Below are 13818 nucleotides of genomic sequence, written 5' to 3'. Positions count from 1 at the left end.
GCCTGGTCGAGGAAGAGGTTTTCATCCTTGATGTTGTCCTGGCTGTCTCCAGCAGCAGCAGCCCCACCTGGCACGGCTTCTCCAGGGGCTGCTTCTCTTTCCCTGGGAGTGAGACCAGGCTGTCAGTGTTCTGCCCAGGGCCCCAGCTGGCAGTGACCCAGGACAAGCCAAAGCAGCTGGGATGGCAGCCAGCAGTGCTGGGCAGAGCAGCTCAGCTCCAGCACAGGGGCTGTGTGTTCCCATCTGATGACCCCTGTGCAGTGACACAGGCAGGACAAAAAAGTCTGGGTCCTTTGCTTCTGATTGCCAAGGCATGTGTGGAGCTGGAACTTACCAGGGCCCTGCATCGCTGTTTCTGTGGCTCTCTCCCTTCTTCTATGGCAGATGACTATCCTGCATCCAGGGATGACTGAACAGGTCTTCTACTGAAGGCCGGTCCACATGCAGCATGGATAAACACCGCCGGATGACATCTTGGCACTCTGGCGAGAGAAACCAGAAACCGCCGGTCAGTTGGAGAAGGCTCCTGCCTGCCCCACTGTTCCCATTCTCAGGCCATGCTGCATTTGCTCAGAGCTGGGCCTAAACTTTCCCAGGAATTCCCTGTTTTGGAGGAAAGCAGGACAGCAGGACACGTGCCACCTCCTCAGCAGCTGCCACAGCCCACTGCTGTGTCCCAGCACTGGCATTTCCCCCGTGCCCAGAGATGAGGATTCACCTTGAGAGAGCCGTGGTGGCAGCGAGAGCTGATGGTCCCAGCTGATCTTGTGGCCCCTCCTGAAAGGGTGCTCCCCACACACCATCTGGTGCAGCAGGATGCCCAGGGACCAGACGGTAGCTGGCTGTCCATAGTACCAGCCAAAGTGGTTCCATTCCGGGGGGCTGTATGACGGTGTTCCTATGGAATACAGATGGAGTTCATCAGGGGGATTCTGCTGCTCCCAGAGCCTGGCCCCAGCATCCCTGGGCATGCAGGGGCTGCCCCAGTGGCACGTGGTGTGACCTGCTGCCCTCTGGCCAGCACCTGGGACTTGTGTACAAACTTATGGTTGGAAAAGAAGCCACTGGTGTCGGAAGGTGGCAGTGGAAGCCCTGGCAAGGCCCAACCATGACAAGCAAAACCCACTCAGTGCTGGGGAAAAACCATGCCTTACTCGTCCCTGCCTGCATTGCCCCAAAAAACATTATGAACCCAAAGCAAACCAGGCAATCACAGCAGTCCAAGCCCTTTCTCACCTGCACACCAAACTGGCTGGTGCACATGTTCTGGCTCCCCTCTCAGCCACCCCCACCCACGGGTGCTTCTGTTGGGCTGGCTGCCCCAGCCCCAGCCCCAGTCCCAGGCAGAGTGGCTGGCAAAGGCTGCCAGCAGGGCTGGAAGCTGGTCCCCCCACCCACTTGTGTTCAAAAGCAGCTGGGCTGAAGACTCAGTGCCATGAGTGGCAGGGAAAGGGAGAATCCCCAGAGCCACACCCAGGCTGGGCTGTGAGATGTTGGGCCAGGAGATGTCTGGAATGGGGAGCACACCCCTGCGAGGGCTCACCTGCAAAGTGAGTATAGGCTGTGTCTTGTAGGTAGGTGCCACAGCCAAAATCGATCAATTTGGCCTGCCCGGTGGCCAGGTCAAGCAGGATGTTCCCTGGCTTGAGGTCGCGGTGCAGGACCCCGCAGCTGGTGCAGTGCCGCACGGCCTCCAGCACCTGGCGGAACAGCTCCCGCGCCACCTCCTCGCACAAGAACCGCCGTGCCCGAATGAAATGCTGGAGGTCCTGAGAACGCTCCGGGCGCTCCATGATGATAATGATGTCTTTGGGGAGCTCCAGCCACTCCAGCAGCTGGACGACACCAGGGAAGCCAGTGGAGACCTTGTGCAGCAGCACGATCTCCAGTGGTGCGCTGGTGCCGTTGGGCTGTGGGAGGAGCACAATGTTGTCAGTGAGGCTGAGGCCGTGCCAGGGGTCAGGGACCCCTCAGCCAGCCCGGGATGCTCTGCACCCTTTGCTGGCCCCATGCCCGCTCTCCCTCCAGGCGTCCTGGCGGCTTCCACCCTGCCCGGCATGGCCCAGCTTCTCCTGCTGGCCCCGCTCACTCACCAGCTCACCCCAATGCCGGACACGGTTCCGTGGCACCCTTTTGATGGCCACCTGCAAGCCAAGGGGAGCAGCAGGCTGAGCTCACTGCCTGCCCTGCCCAGCCCCAGCCTCCTTCTCCTTCGCCCTCCTCCTCCTCCTGCGCCCCTTCCTCGTGCACCCACCACCGGCCCTGCCGCTCACCGGGGCACGGTCTGAGAGCCGTGTGGCCGCCCAGACGCTGCCGAAGCCGCCGTGGCCCAGCAGCGAACCCAGGCGGTACTGCTCCTGGAGGGCCTGCTGCGCCTTCCCTGCCGGCGAGACGCGGCTGTCAGCGCTCGGCCCGGGGCCAGGAACGGCCCCCGAGCGCCCCTCGAGCGGCCCGGGCTGGGCATCCCCAGGCATTTGCTCCTGGCAACGGGACAGCAGCGGCTCAGGGCCAGCGGCTGCGCTGCCAAGCGGAGGAGCTTGGGCCGGGGAAGCCGCAGTGGAGGCGGCAGGAGCGGCCGCGCCGCCTGTGTCCTCTGCGGGCCCAGGGACGAGCTGGGGCCGGGGCCGGGGCCGGGGCCGGGGCCGGGGCCGGGGCCGGGGACGGGGCCGGGGCCGGGGCTCGGGCCGGGGCTGAGGCCGGGCTCGGTAAAGGCGCAGCCAAAGGCCAGCAATGCTGCCCCAGCCCCAGGCACTGATGCCCGCCCAGCAGCGCCATCGCCAGCACTGCCAGAGCCGGGCGAAGGCGAGACCGCGGCGGGACGCCCGGGGGCAGGGACGGGGCAGCCCCGCCCGGGGCCGGGGGTGGGCCCGAGGCATGGCCCGGCCCAGCAGGGGAAAGGGAGACTGGGTTGGGAGGGGGACACTGGGAAAGGGAAAGGCTGCGGGACTGTGGGAGAGGGAGAGGGGAAGCACGGGTTCGTCAACAGAACCGCTTTTTCCTTCTCTGCTGCTGCCGCTGCTGCCGCTGCTGCTGCTGCAACTGAAGCTCCAGGGCCGTTTGTCCCCTTGTCAGTTTTTTCCGTTGCCCCCTCTGCCTCGCACCGAGCCCTGCACTCCCCGGGGCAGCCCCTGAGCCTGTCCAAACACGGGAACTTCGCCGTTTTCAGTCAGGGCCCAGTCTTGACTCCTGCACAGTGACAGAGGAATCCCCTTGGCTGTTGCTGTGCATTGTCCCTGCTGAGGGTCAGACACTGTCACAGCACATTCCCTGAATGCAGAATTTGTACCTGACCCAAGCACTGCACTTGTGTCTCTGGCATTGCTTTCCAAGAAAAACAGGGGAAGGCAAACTGGATGTAGCTGATGGTATTTTACAGTGTCTAAATCTTGCCAAGTCTTGGATGTCAGAGGTGAGACCCATTTAGAATTAATGAGATGGAGAAGTAGTTTAAGATGGAAAGGGTGACAGAGAAATAAACAGAGGAAAACATCTTGGGTTGTTTCTTTCCACTTTCATTTCATTTCCTAAAAGCTGTTTCAGCTTTTCCAGAATTTTCTCCACAGTCCTGTCTGCTCCTTCCAAGAACCTTTCCCGGAGAACAAGTTGCACCATCTGTCACAAGATATCCCACCCATGCAGCTTCTCTTGACTTTCCCCAACATGTGTGAAGCAGGAGTCTTGCAGCAAAGCAGGAGAAAGGTTTTGAGAACTTGACAGCTTTTTCTTTCCTTTCCCCTTGTGGGCTGGGGAGCTGTGCCATTGGGAAGGTTTTCATTGTTCCTGTTCTACCCGAAGCAAACAGGACAGGCTCCCAGGGGTACCTACTGGGAGTCTGTTATTGTCCACCCAAGCAGGAAGAAGAGGTGGACAACTTCTTCTCTAAGAAGCTGGAGAATGTTTCAGGATCACCAGCCCTTGTTCTCGTAGGTGACTTTAACCTACCAGACATCTGCTGGGAACTCAGTACAGCGGCAAAGAGGCAGTGCAGGAAGGTTTTGGAGTGGATGGAGGACAACATTTTGTGACAGCGGGTGTGTGAGGCCAGCAGGGGAGGGACTATGTTCGACCTGTTGTTTGCAAACAGAGAAGGGCTGGTGGGAGATGTGGTGCTTGGAGGCTGCTTGGGCACAGGGATCATGAAATTACAGAGTTCTCAATATGTGGTGAATTCAGGAGGGACATCAAAAAGATTTTTACATTGGACTTCTGGAGGGCAGACTTTGGCCATTTTAGGAGACTTACTCAGAGAGTTCCTTGGGAAGGAGCCCTTAAAAACAGAGGAGTCCAGGAAAGGTGGGTGTGCTTCAGTGCAGAGATCTTGAGGGCACAGGAACAGACTGTCCCTGTGTGCTGAAAGATGAGCTGACAAGGCAAACGTCCAGCCTGGATGGGCAAGGAGATTTCAGAGGAACTTAGGAACAAAAAGAGGATGTATCATTTTTGGAAGGAGGGTCAGGTGTCTCAGGAAGTATTTAAAGGATCATGTGGGAAAAAAATATTAGGGAGGCCAAAGCTCAGTTTGAAGTCATTTTGGCAACTTTTGTAAAGGATAATAAAATATGTTTTTACAAATATATTAATGGCAAAAGGAAGGGAAATACAAATCTTTTTTCTTTATTGGATGTGGGAGGGAACTTAGGAACTGCAGATGAGGAGAAGACAGAAGTGCTTAATGCCTTCTTTGGCTCAGTCTTTAGTGGGAAGACGGCTTGTCCTCAGGACATGTGATGACATCAGCTCCTTTTCCTGTGAGGAGGAATCTAACACAGCCCTGCTTCCAGCGCCGCCCTGAGATCTGCCTCCTTGCTGCATCACTTGCACCCTCCCTGCTCCGCCTTCAGCCCCGCCTGCCTTCTCGTCTATTGCCATGCCCCTTGGGTCTGGCAGCTGAGGCACTTCCTGGTTGCTTTCATTCTGCTTGGGAGCTGGAGAAGGCATTTCCTGCCCTCTGCCCGCACGGCCGGCCAGGGACGAACAAAGGGAAGCTGTGTTCTCACTCTTGGAATGCGCGGAATGCAGACCAAAGAACCACATTATTTTAGACAGCCTTTTTATCTCTTTTGGCTCGGAGAGGGACGATTTTGAAACAGAAAGACAGAGAGATGTCTTTTCTGTGGCTAAAATTGCAGTTTTACAGTTCGCAGTGAATGTTTGCAAGGTATTTATCGCTTTTTTCCAAATTACACCTAATTCTGAACGATTCTTTGCTCTTTTTCCTTGTAAAACTACAGTGTCTCATATTAATCTTCCTTTTTCCTTCCATCCTGCTTCACTAAATAAAAGTGAGGGCTGATGTAATTTCCCTTTCTTCTGAGCCCATTGGGTCGACTGATTTATATCAGAGTCTTTAAGTTTTTCGCCTCTTTTCGAGACAATGGACGCCAAGAGCTGCACGGCAGCTATAAAATCTCGGTCCATTTGTTTGTAAACTTGTGTATCCATCCGCGTCCGCCGCTCTTACCTTCTCTCCGCTGACAGTGGGTGGCACTGTATCCTTTCTGAACAGTCCAATTGGCAGACGCTCCCCGGCCTGCCCCGCGAATTTCAGGATAGGGGCCCGCAAGCGACGCACTCGCCTCCTAAAACCAAAACGGGGGCTTCTCTCATTTAAGCTAGTCGCATTCAAGCTAATCGCATTCAATCTAATCGCATTTAAGCTGATCACATTCAAGATAATAAACCAGGCTCAGTCCCTGTTCGGGCACCATTTATAAGCTGAGGCCTTGTAGACCAGGGGCTAGAGCAACGTGAGTCCGACCACTATGGTTATAAGCACGTACTCCGGTTTATTTCCCGAGATGGCGGGTTACATACAGAGACAGTCGTTTACAGTTAGCAGGTGCATTCTGATAGGCAGTGAGAGTACAGAAGTATGTAAGCTATTGCAGTTTAAGGCAGCCACTGTGTCTTCTCAGTAACTGTTCTATGCTATTAGCACTCCTACCTTAACACATTCCCAATACCAGATAACCTTATCTGGTACTACGTATGTTGGACATACGAGGCCTACTAGGCCCAGGCCTGAGGCCTGGTCTTAGGCCCAGTTGTGGATAGCTCTACCTTATGATATAAGCCATCCTGCTACACTGCTGAGCCACTTGGATGTTCAAAATCCATGGGCCCAGATGGGATCCAGCCCAGGGTGTTGAGGGAGCTGGCAGATGAGCTTGTGAAGCCACTCTCCATCATTTCCCAACAGTCCTGGCTCACTGGTGAGGTTCCAGAGGACTGGAGGTTGGCCAATGTGTTGTGTGACCCCTACACCCTAAGGGTAGAAAAGAGGATCCTGATAATTATAGGCCAGTTTGATATGGGAAACATATCTAAAATTCAGAATTTTAGAAGCATTTAATGTGCTTAATCAGATGGAGGGGAAGCAGAAATATACAGCTTATTTAGCAATCCTGTAAAAGCAGAAAAACAACTTGTAACAGAACACATGAGGTTTTAGTTGCTAGGTAAAGGCCACAGAGATAAGATGTATATTGTGTATATTGTGAAAACTCAGTAAAGCAAGACTTAGGTATAGTGAAAACCCCATAAAGCAGAACCTGTGGCTTAAGAAATCAGAAAGAACAAGACTCGTGGTTTTGGCCAGGACAAAGTGACCTGGGAGTTAGCCAAATCTTCACTGCACCTGCCCAGAGGAAGAGGTCAAACAGTGAACAACTGAGGAAGACCTCTTACTTCATCAGAAGACCCCAGCCTGCAACCACCAGGAGATGTGGCACCAGAGAAGACTAATTATAATAGGAAGTGCAAGGAGGCGGAGAGTGGGCAGAGAATGGGCGGGGAGGGAGGGGTTGTTTTGTGGGATCTGAGTGTATTTAAACCTTAAACCTGTCTCAACCAGGTGCGCAGTATGGTAGAAAATCCCCCTTGTGTCCCAGATGGAAATAAAACATACCTGCTTTACAGTTTGAATTGTCAAATCCTTATCCCACAACTCAAGTCAGCCTGAACTCAGTACCCAGTAGGGCACTGCAGCAGCTTATACTGAGTGTCATCACACAGCACCTACAGGATGGCCAGGCTATCAGACCCGGCCAGCACGGGTTTAAGAACAGAAGGTCGTGTTTGACCAACCTGGTCTCCGTTTATGACCAGGTGACCCGCCGGGTGGGTGCGGGAAAGGCAGTGGATGTTGTGTACCTGGATTTCAGCAAGGCCTTGGACACTGTCTCCCACAGCACCCTCCTGGAAAAGCTGGCAGCCCACAGCTTGGACAGGAGCACTCTGTGCTGGGTTAAGAACTGCCTGCATGGCTGGGCCCAGAGAGTGGTGGTGAAGGTTCTGCATCCAGCTGCTGGCACCAGTGGTTCTTCCTCCAGGGTCTGTGCAGGGGCCAGTTCTGTTCAATATTTTTATTGACGACATGGATGAGGGGATTGAGTCTTTCATTAGTAAATTTGCAGCTGACACTAAGCTTGGACCGTGTGTCCATCTGTTGGAGGGTAGGAGGGCTCTGCAGAGAGACCTGGAATGACTGGATGGATGGGCAGTCCAATAGGATGAAGTTTAATAAGTGCAAGTGCTGAGTCCTGCATTTTGGCCACAAAAACTTCCTGCAGCACTCTAGGCTGGCAAGAGAGTGGCTGGACAGCAGCCAGGGAAGGGGACCTGGGGCACTGCTGGACAGCAGGCTGGACATGAGGCAGCAGTGTGGGCAGGTGGGCAAGAAGGCCAATGGCTCCTGGCCTGGATCAGGAATGGTGTGGCCAGCAGGAGCAGGGCAGTGTTTCTTCTCCTGTATTTGGCACTGGTGAGGCTGCACCTCGAGTGCCGTGTCCAGTTCTGGGCCCCCAATTTAGGAAGGCCATTGAGACGCTTGAGCACGTCCAGGAGAGGGCAACAAGGCTGGTGAGGGGCTTGGAACAAAAACCCTGTTAAGAACAGCTGAGGGAGCTGTGGTTGTTTCGCCTGGAGAAAAGGAGACTCAGAGGTGACCGCTCTCTACAATTCCCTGAAGGGTAGCTGTAGTCAGGTGGGGTTTGGTCTCTTTCTCCAGACAGCAGCTGACACAACAAAAGGACACAGTCTTCAGCTGCCCCAAGGGAAATACAGGATGGATATTAGGAAGAAGTTTTTCACAGAGAGAGTGATAAAGTACTGGAATGGTCTGCCTGGAGAGGTGGTGAAGTCACCTTCCCTGGATGTGTTTAAAAAAAGATTGGATGAGGCACTCAGAGCCATGGTTTAGTTGAGGTGTTGGAGCATGGATTTGATGCTCTTGAAGGTCTCATCCTACCCAGTCATTCTGTGAATTCGGTAAGAAATTTAGGCTCAGCTCTGGTGGCTCATTCCATCCTGGCCCAGGGCACAGCATCAGGAAGGTCTTTGCATTCCAAGGCTTTGCTGCAGCCAAAGAAATCTCCTGGCTCAGGGTCACCTTTCCTGCTCAGCCAGACCCAAGAGCGCCCCAGCAACAGCAGAGAATGGCAGCATTGCCATGGGCTGGCACAGCAGGGGGAGATTTCCCCCTTGAGAGTGGCTCATATTGCAGTTTTTGCATTCAGGCAGCTGCAGATCCCTCAGCTTTGGTTGCACAGCAGCTGGAAATGCAAGTGCAGGAGCTCTGTTCATGCCCAGCCACAGCAGGTGACAGCAAGGACAGGCTCCTGGCAGCGTGACATTGGTAGGCAGCTCCTTCAACAAAAGCTGGGGGCTGGAACTCTGTGCAGAAAATGCCCTGATGGTCTCTGCACCCAGGCAAAAGGAACAAAGTTTCAGTTTTGGCCTTTCTAGAGAGCACCAAAATGATTCCTTTACAGAACAAGGTTGCATTGCCGGCTGTTCCCCAACCCCCAGAGGAGAGCCCAGGGGCCCAAGGAACTGCGAGCAGAGACTCTGCAGGAGCCGGGACAGCAAGAGAGCCCGGGCTGAAGGTCAGCCCCGGGGAGGGCAGGGCCTGGGAGGGGGCACAGCCCGGGGGTCCCGCAGAGCCTCCCTGCTGCAAAGGCCCGGCTGGGACAGCGGGGCAGCTGCCGGGAGCCGTGTGCCAGGGCCGGGCCGCGGGTGGGTGTTCAAAGCGCCTCCAGGGGAGCAGCTTTTTGTCCCGGCCCGCGGTCATTCCCGCGGGGTCGGGGTCCCTGCGAAGGCGCCGGAGGGCAGGGTGGAAGGAGTTAGTTTGTGGGTTTGTTTGTGGATTATTTTTTGTGGGGGTTGATGGCTGGTTGGGATTTTATTGTTTTGGGAGGGGATACGGGCAATGTTTTTTTGTGAGATGCCCCCGGCAGTTTGAACCCCCTTGGGTGCGGGGAGCGCTGGCGCAGCCCCGGCACGGGCGGGGCGGCCCCGGGCGGGCTGTGGGAGCCGGGAGCGGCCGCCCGGGCCCGGAGCCGCCGCCTTGGGCCGGGAGCCCCCCGGGCAGAGCTCTGTGCTCGGGGCCCAGGCCCGGGCGGCCCGGGGAGCTCTCGGTGGCCCGTGGGCCCCGGCGCAGGTGGGTCCGTGTGGCCGGGCTCGCAGGGGAGCGGAGCGGCCCGGCCGTGGCCGTGCGGGGCCTGTTGGGGCTTGGGGGGCCGGGCTGGGCCGGGCAAAGGCTGAGGGAGAGCGGGGGAAGCGTTGGCACAGAGGCCCCGGGCTCCCCGTGCCCCCCTGGCCACGCAGCCGGGCTCGGGGGCCGCCTCGCTCAGACCCGGCCCCGGCTGCGGGGGTCCCCGGGGGCCCTGGGGAGGGGGCGGCCCGGGCTGGCGGAGCTCTGTGCCCGGGGCTGGGCGCGGCTGCCCAGGGAGCGGGGGATGCAGGGTCCCCCCGTGGTGGGGCTTGCTCTACCCGGCTCAGGGGCTGCACTGTGAGCCCAGAGACACGTGGGGATCGCCCGGTACCAGCAGCGCTGGGAGGGAAACCCGGGAATGGGGGGAGCAGAAACGGGCAGTGCGAGAGCTGGGGCTGTTCCAGAAGCCTGGACAGGTTGGGAGCAAGGACAAGGGGGACCCATGGATACCCCAGGACTCTGAAAGAGGGACCCTGGATAGTGCTGAGCCCAGGGACACCTGTGATCCCCAAGTGGTGAGCCCGGAGAAGGGGAACCTCGTGGATTCTCAGGAGCCACAGCAGCCCAGAGAGGGCCAACACCAATAAAAACTTGACCTGGGGCAACACTGACACTGACTGGGGTCTCCAGGACCCCAAAGTGGAGAGATGAGAGAGGGGAAACTCATGGTTGGGTGTTTTTGCTGAATCTTGGTCACTTGGTAATTTTGGAGAAATGAATCTTTGTGTTTTGGAGGTTTATATGGGCACCAGATGGCCGGTGACTTCTAGAGATGGACTTGGGCAGGAGGAACCCCCCAATCCAATGTGCTCATACATTGTATTTTTCCCCAAAGCAGCATTTCCCATTCCCAAACCTTGACCAGATGGAGAAGGCAGCTGCAAGGAAGAGGAAGATGGCCAGGGACAGCCAGGCAGGTGAGGAGGAAGTCAGTGCCCCTTTGCCCCTCTCTCCTGCTCCATCTCCCAGCCCAGCCTGGCCCCGGCTGCAGGACAACCCCGCTGCCGACGCCGTCCTGCCGGGGATGCACTGGGGGGATCTCCTTGCCCTTCCCTCTGGCACGGAGGCAAATCCCATCCACTCCTTGTGCTTCCTCCCCTAGACAAAGAGCTGAGGACAGAGACCAGGGAGGACAAATCCCCACGGCAGAACCTCATGGAAGAGGCTGTTTTCAGCGGCTCCATGGTGCAGGATTCCAATGGGGAAGAAAAGTCACAGAGATCCCGCAGGAGGAGGGGCTCCAAACCCATCTCAGAGTACTCAGAGGAGGAAAGACCCACCCAGTGCCAGGAAGGTGGACAGAGCTTCAGCCAGGGCTCTGAGCTGGTGGTGCATGAGCAGCTTCATGATGGGGAGAAGCCCCACAAGTGCTTGGAGTGTGGGAAGAGCTTCAGCTGGAGCAACACCCTGATCCAGTACCAGATGATCCACACCAGGGAGAGGCCCTGTGAGTGTCCTGAGTGTGGGAAGAGGTTTCAGACCAGCTCACATCTCCTCAAGAACCAGTGGATTCACACAGAGGAGAAGTACTTCTGCTGTCCTGTCTGCAGGAAGGGCTTCAAGAACAACTCCCACCTTGTCACCCACCAGCGCATCCACACCAGGGAGAGGCCCTGTGAGTGTCCCCAGTGCAGGAGGAGCTTCACCCACAGCTCTCCCTTGACCAGGCACCGACAGAGGCACTGGTAAGGGAAGCCCTGTGAGTGACCTGACTGTGGGGAGAGCTTTGTGTGCTGCTCCAACTCTATCCTGCATCAGGGGACCCACGTTGGGCAGAGCCCTGATGACCCACATTCCCTGTGATCTGCACTGGGGAGACACTGGGCTGGTGGTCCTTTTGTTTGGTGGTCCCTAATATTCTTTTGATTCCTCTTCATCCCTTTAAAACAGACAAAATTGGGATAAAAATGAACAAATTCATCAAAGGCATCTAAAGCCTCACTTTTTGCTAGTCTTTCGAGAGGATCTGGGATTCAGGGAGATACTTGAAAGGATTTAGGGATTTGGGGGTATTTGGTGTCATTTTCTCCATTTCTTGGCACTCACAGAGATGAGAAGGTTTGATCTGTTACCTCAAAACCACTCAATGCCACTGAAAACTATTCAATCGTCCTTCTCTTCCAGGGACCCATGGCAAAAAATGGGATTTGGCCTCGAAAATTCTGTTTATCCAAAGAATACTTCCAGCCAAAAGCTTCCAGGAGAGAAAAGTCTGTCTGGCTTGGCCTCCTGGGGGCCACATCTGGCCACCAGCTCACCTCTGGTGATCTACCACCAAACCACTGGGGCTCTGTGCTTTTCTTCCTATGGAAAAGGACTGTCGTTCTTGTCCACGAGCCTATGGTCAAAATCGGGATTTTAGCCCCCAAATTCTATCCAAGGATTGCTCCCAGGGAAGAGCTGCAAGGACAGACAAGTCTTGCTGGCCTTGGCCTCCTGGGGGCCACCTGTGATCTGCCTTCAAAACATTGGGGCTCCACCCTTTCCTTGCCATGGAAAAGAACCGTCATTCCAGGTGTCCATGATCAAAATCCAGAAGATTCCACTTCCAAATTTCAGTATATCCAAGGATTGTTATCAGATCAAACCTTCTGGAAAAGACAGATCTGCCTGGCTTGGCCTCCCAGGGGCCGCCTCTCATCTGCCTTCAAAACACTGGGGCTTTGTGCTTTTCCTCCTATGGAATTAAACATCTTCCATGTCCAAGTTCCCATGGCCAATATTGAGAATCCATCTCCCAAATTCCATATATCCAAGGATTGTTCCAAGACAGAAGTTGCCATGACAGACAGGTGTGGCTGCCCTCACTTACTGTGGCCACCTCTCATCTTCCAAACCTCTTGGACTTTGTGCTTTTCTTTCCTATGGAAAAAACCCATCCTTCTTGACAGGGCACCCATGGCCAAAATTGGGATTCCACCTCCCAAATTCCATCTATCCAGGGATTGCTCTCAGACAAAAGCCACCAGTACTGTCAGGTCTGGCTGGTCTGGCCTCCTGAGGGCCAGTTCTCACCTGCCTTCCAAACACTGGAGCTCCATGCTTTCCTTTTCATGGAAAAGACTCATCCAGCTCGTCCAGGCACAAATGGCTGAAAGTGGGATTCCACATTCCAAATCCCCAATATCCAAGGGCTGCTCCCAGACAAACCTGCCTGGACAGATGGATGTGGCTGGCCTTGGCCTCTGGTGGCTGTGTCTCATCTGTCTCTGAAACACTGGGACTCGGTGCTTTCCTTCCTCTGGAGACCACTGTGACCCTGCGTGGGCTGGTGGAACCCAGGGCCATGGGGACACTGCAGGGCTTGTGTGACCAAGGGGCCACAGTGATCCTGTGGTGTTCCATGGGACCAAGGGGCCACAGTGATCCTGGGGTGTTCCATGGATCCAAGGGGCCACAGTGGTCCTGTGGTGTTCCATGGATCCAAGGGGGTCACAGTGATCCTGTGGTGTTCCGTGGAGCCAAGGGGGCCACAGTGATCCTGTGGTGTTCCATGGGACCAAGGGGTCACAGTGATCCTGTGGTGTTCCATGGAGCCAAGGGGGTCACAGTGATCCTGTGGTGTTCCATGGGACCAAGGGGTCACAGTGATCCTGTGGTGTTCCATGGAGCCAAGGGGGCCACAGTGATCCTGTGGTGTTCCATGGAATCAAGGGGGCCACAGTGATCCTGGGGTATTCCATGGAACCAAGGGGGCCACAGTGATCCTGTGGTGTTCCATGGAGCCAAGGGGGCCACAGTGATCCTGTGGTGTTCAATGGATCCAAGGGGCCACAGTGATCCTGTGGTGTTCCATGGAGCCAAGGGGGCCACTGTGGCACTGAGGAGCCCCAAAGAACCACGGGGCCTTTGTGACACTGCAGGGCCCCATGGAACCAAGGGAACAGGAAACAGCTCTGGCTGGCTTCGGCTCCTGGGGCTGCCTGAGGGGTCCAGCTGATCTTGGAACGGTGAGAGCTGCTTCTCCTCTGCCCTTGGAGCACTGGGGCTCTGTGCTTTCCTTCCTATGGAACAGAACTGTCCTCCTTGTCCAGGCTCTTGGCCTCAACCTCTTGACCACAATACAGGGACAAAGGAGCTCTGTGCTCAGTGGAGTGGAGAATGACGACAGGGGATGAGAGCTCTGGGAGGGACTGAAAAGTGGTTTCAGAGATGATGGATCCTATTAACATAGTAGAAAACAGCCAGAGAAAGAAATTATTGCTGCAAAGGGCAGCAGGGGAGGCACAGAGTAGACATGAGGAGAAAGGAATTTCCCTGCCAGGGCAGGGCTGTGGTGCAACACATCCCCCAGAAGGAGTCTGGAGCAGCCCAAGGCTCTGTGT

General features: G+C 55.8%; 1 protein-coding gene across 1 annotated transcript; it reads right to left on the bottom strand.

Annotated features, from left to right (window-relative positions):
• Nucleotides 1-375: 375 nt before the first annotated feature.
• LOC134562229 (serine/threonine-protein kinase pim-1-like) lies at nucleotides 376-6077 on the bottom strand. Its single transcript, XM_063419651.1, has 7 exons — nucleotides 6061-6077; nucleotides 5462-5579; nucleotides 2274-2903; nucleotides 2094-2144; nucleotides 1544-1910; nucleotides 719-898; nucleotides 376-482 (listed from the first exon to the last, which is right to left on the bottom strand). Exons 1-7 carry the CDS (start codon nucleotides 6075-6077, stop codon nucleotides 376-378), a joined length of 1470 nt encoding a protein of 489 aa, XP_063275721.1.
• Nucleotides 6078-13818: the final 7741 nt, after the last annotated feature.

Source organism: Prinia subflava, chromosome 26, assembly GCF_021018805.1.
Source record: "Prinia subflava isolate CZ2003 ecotype Zambia chromosome 26, Cam_Psub_1.2, whole genome shotgun sequence".
Taxonomy (NCBI): Eukaryota; Metazoa; Chordata; class Aves; order Passeriformes; family Cisticolidae; genus Prinia; species Prinia subflava.
The sequence above is the reverse complement of the archived record's forward strand: the minus strand, read 5'-3'. Positions and strand labels throughout refer to the sequence as shown.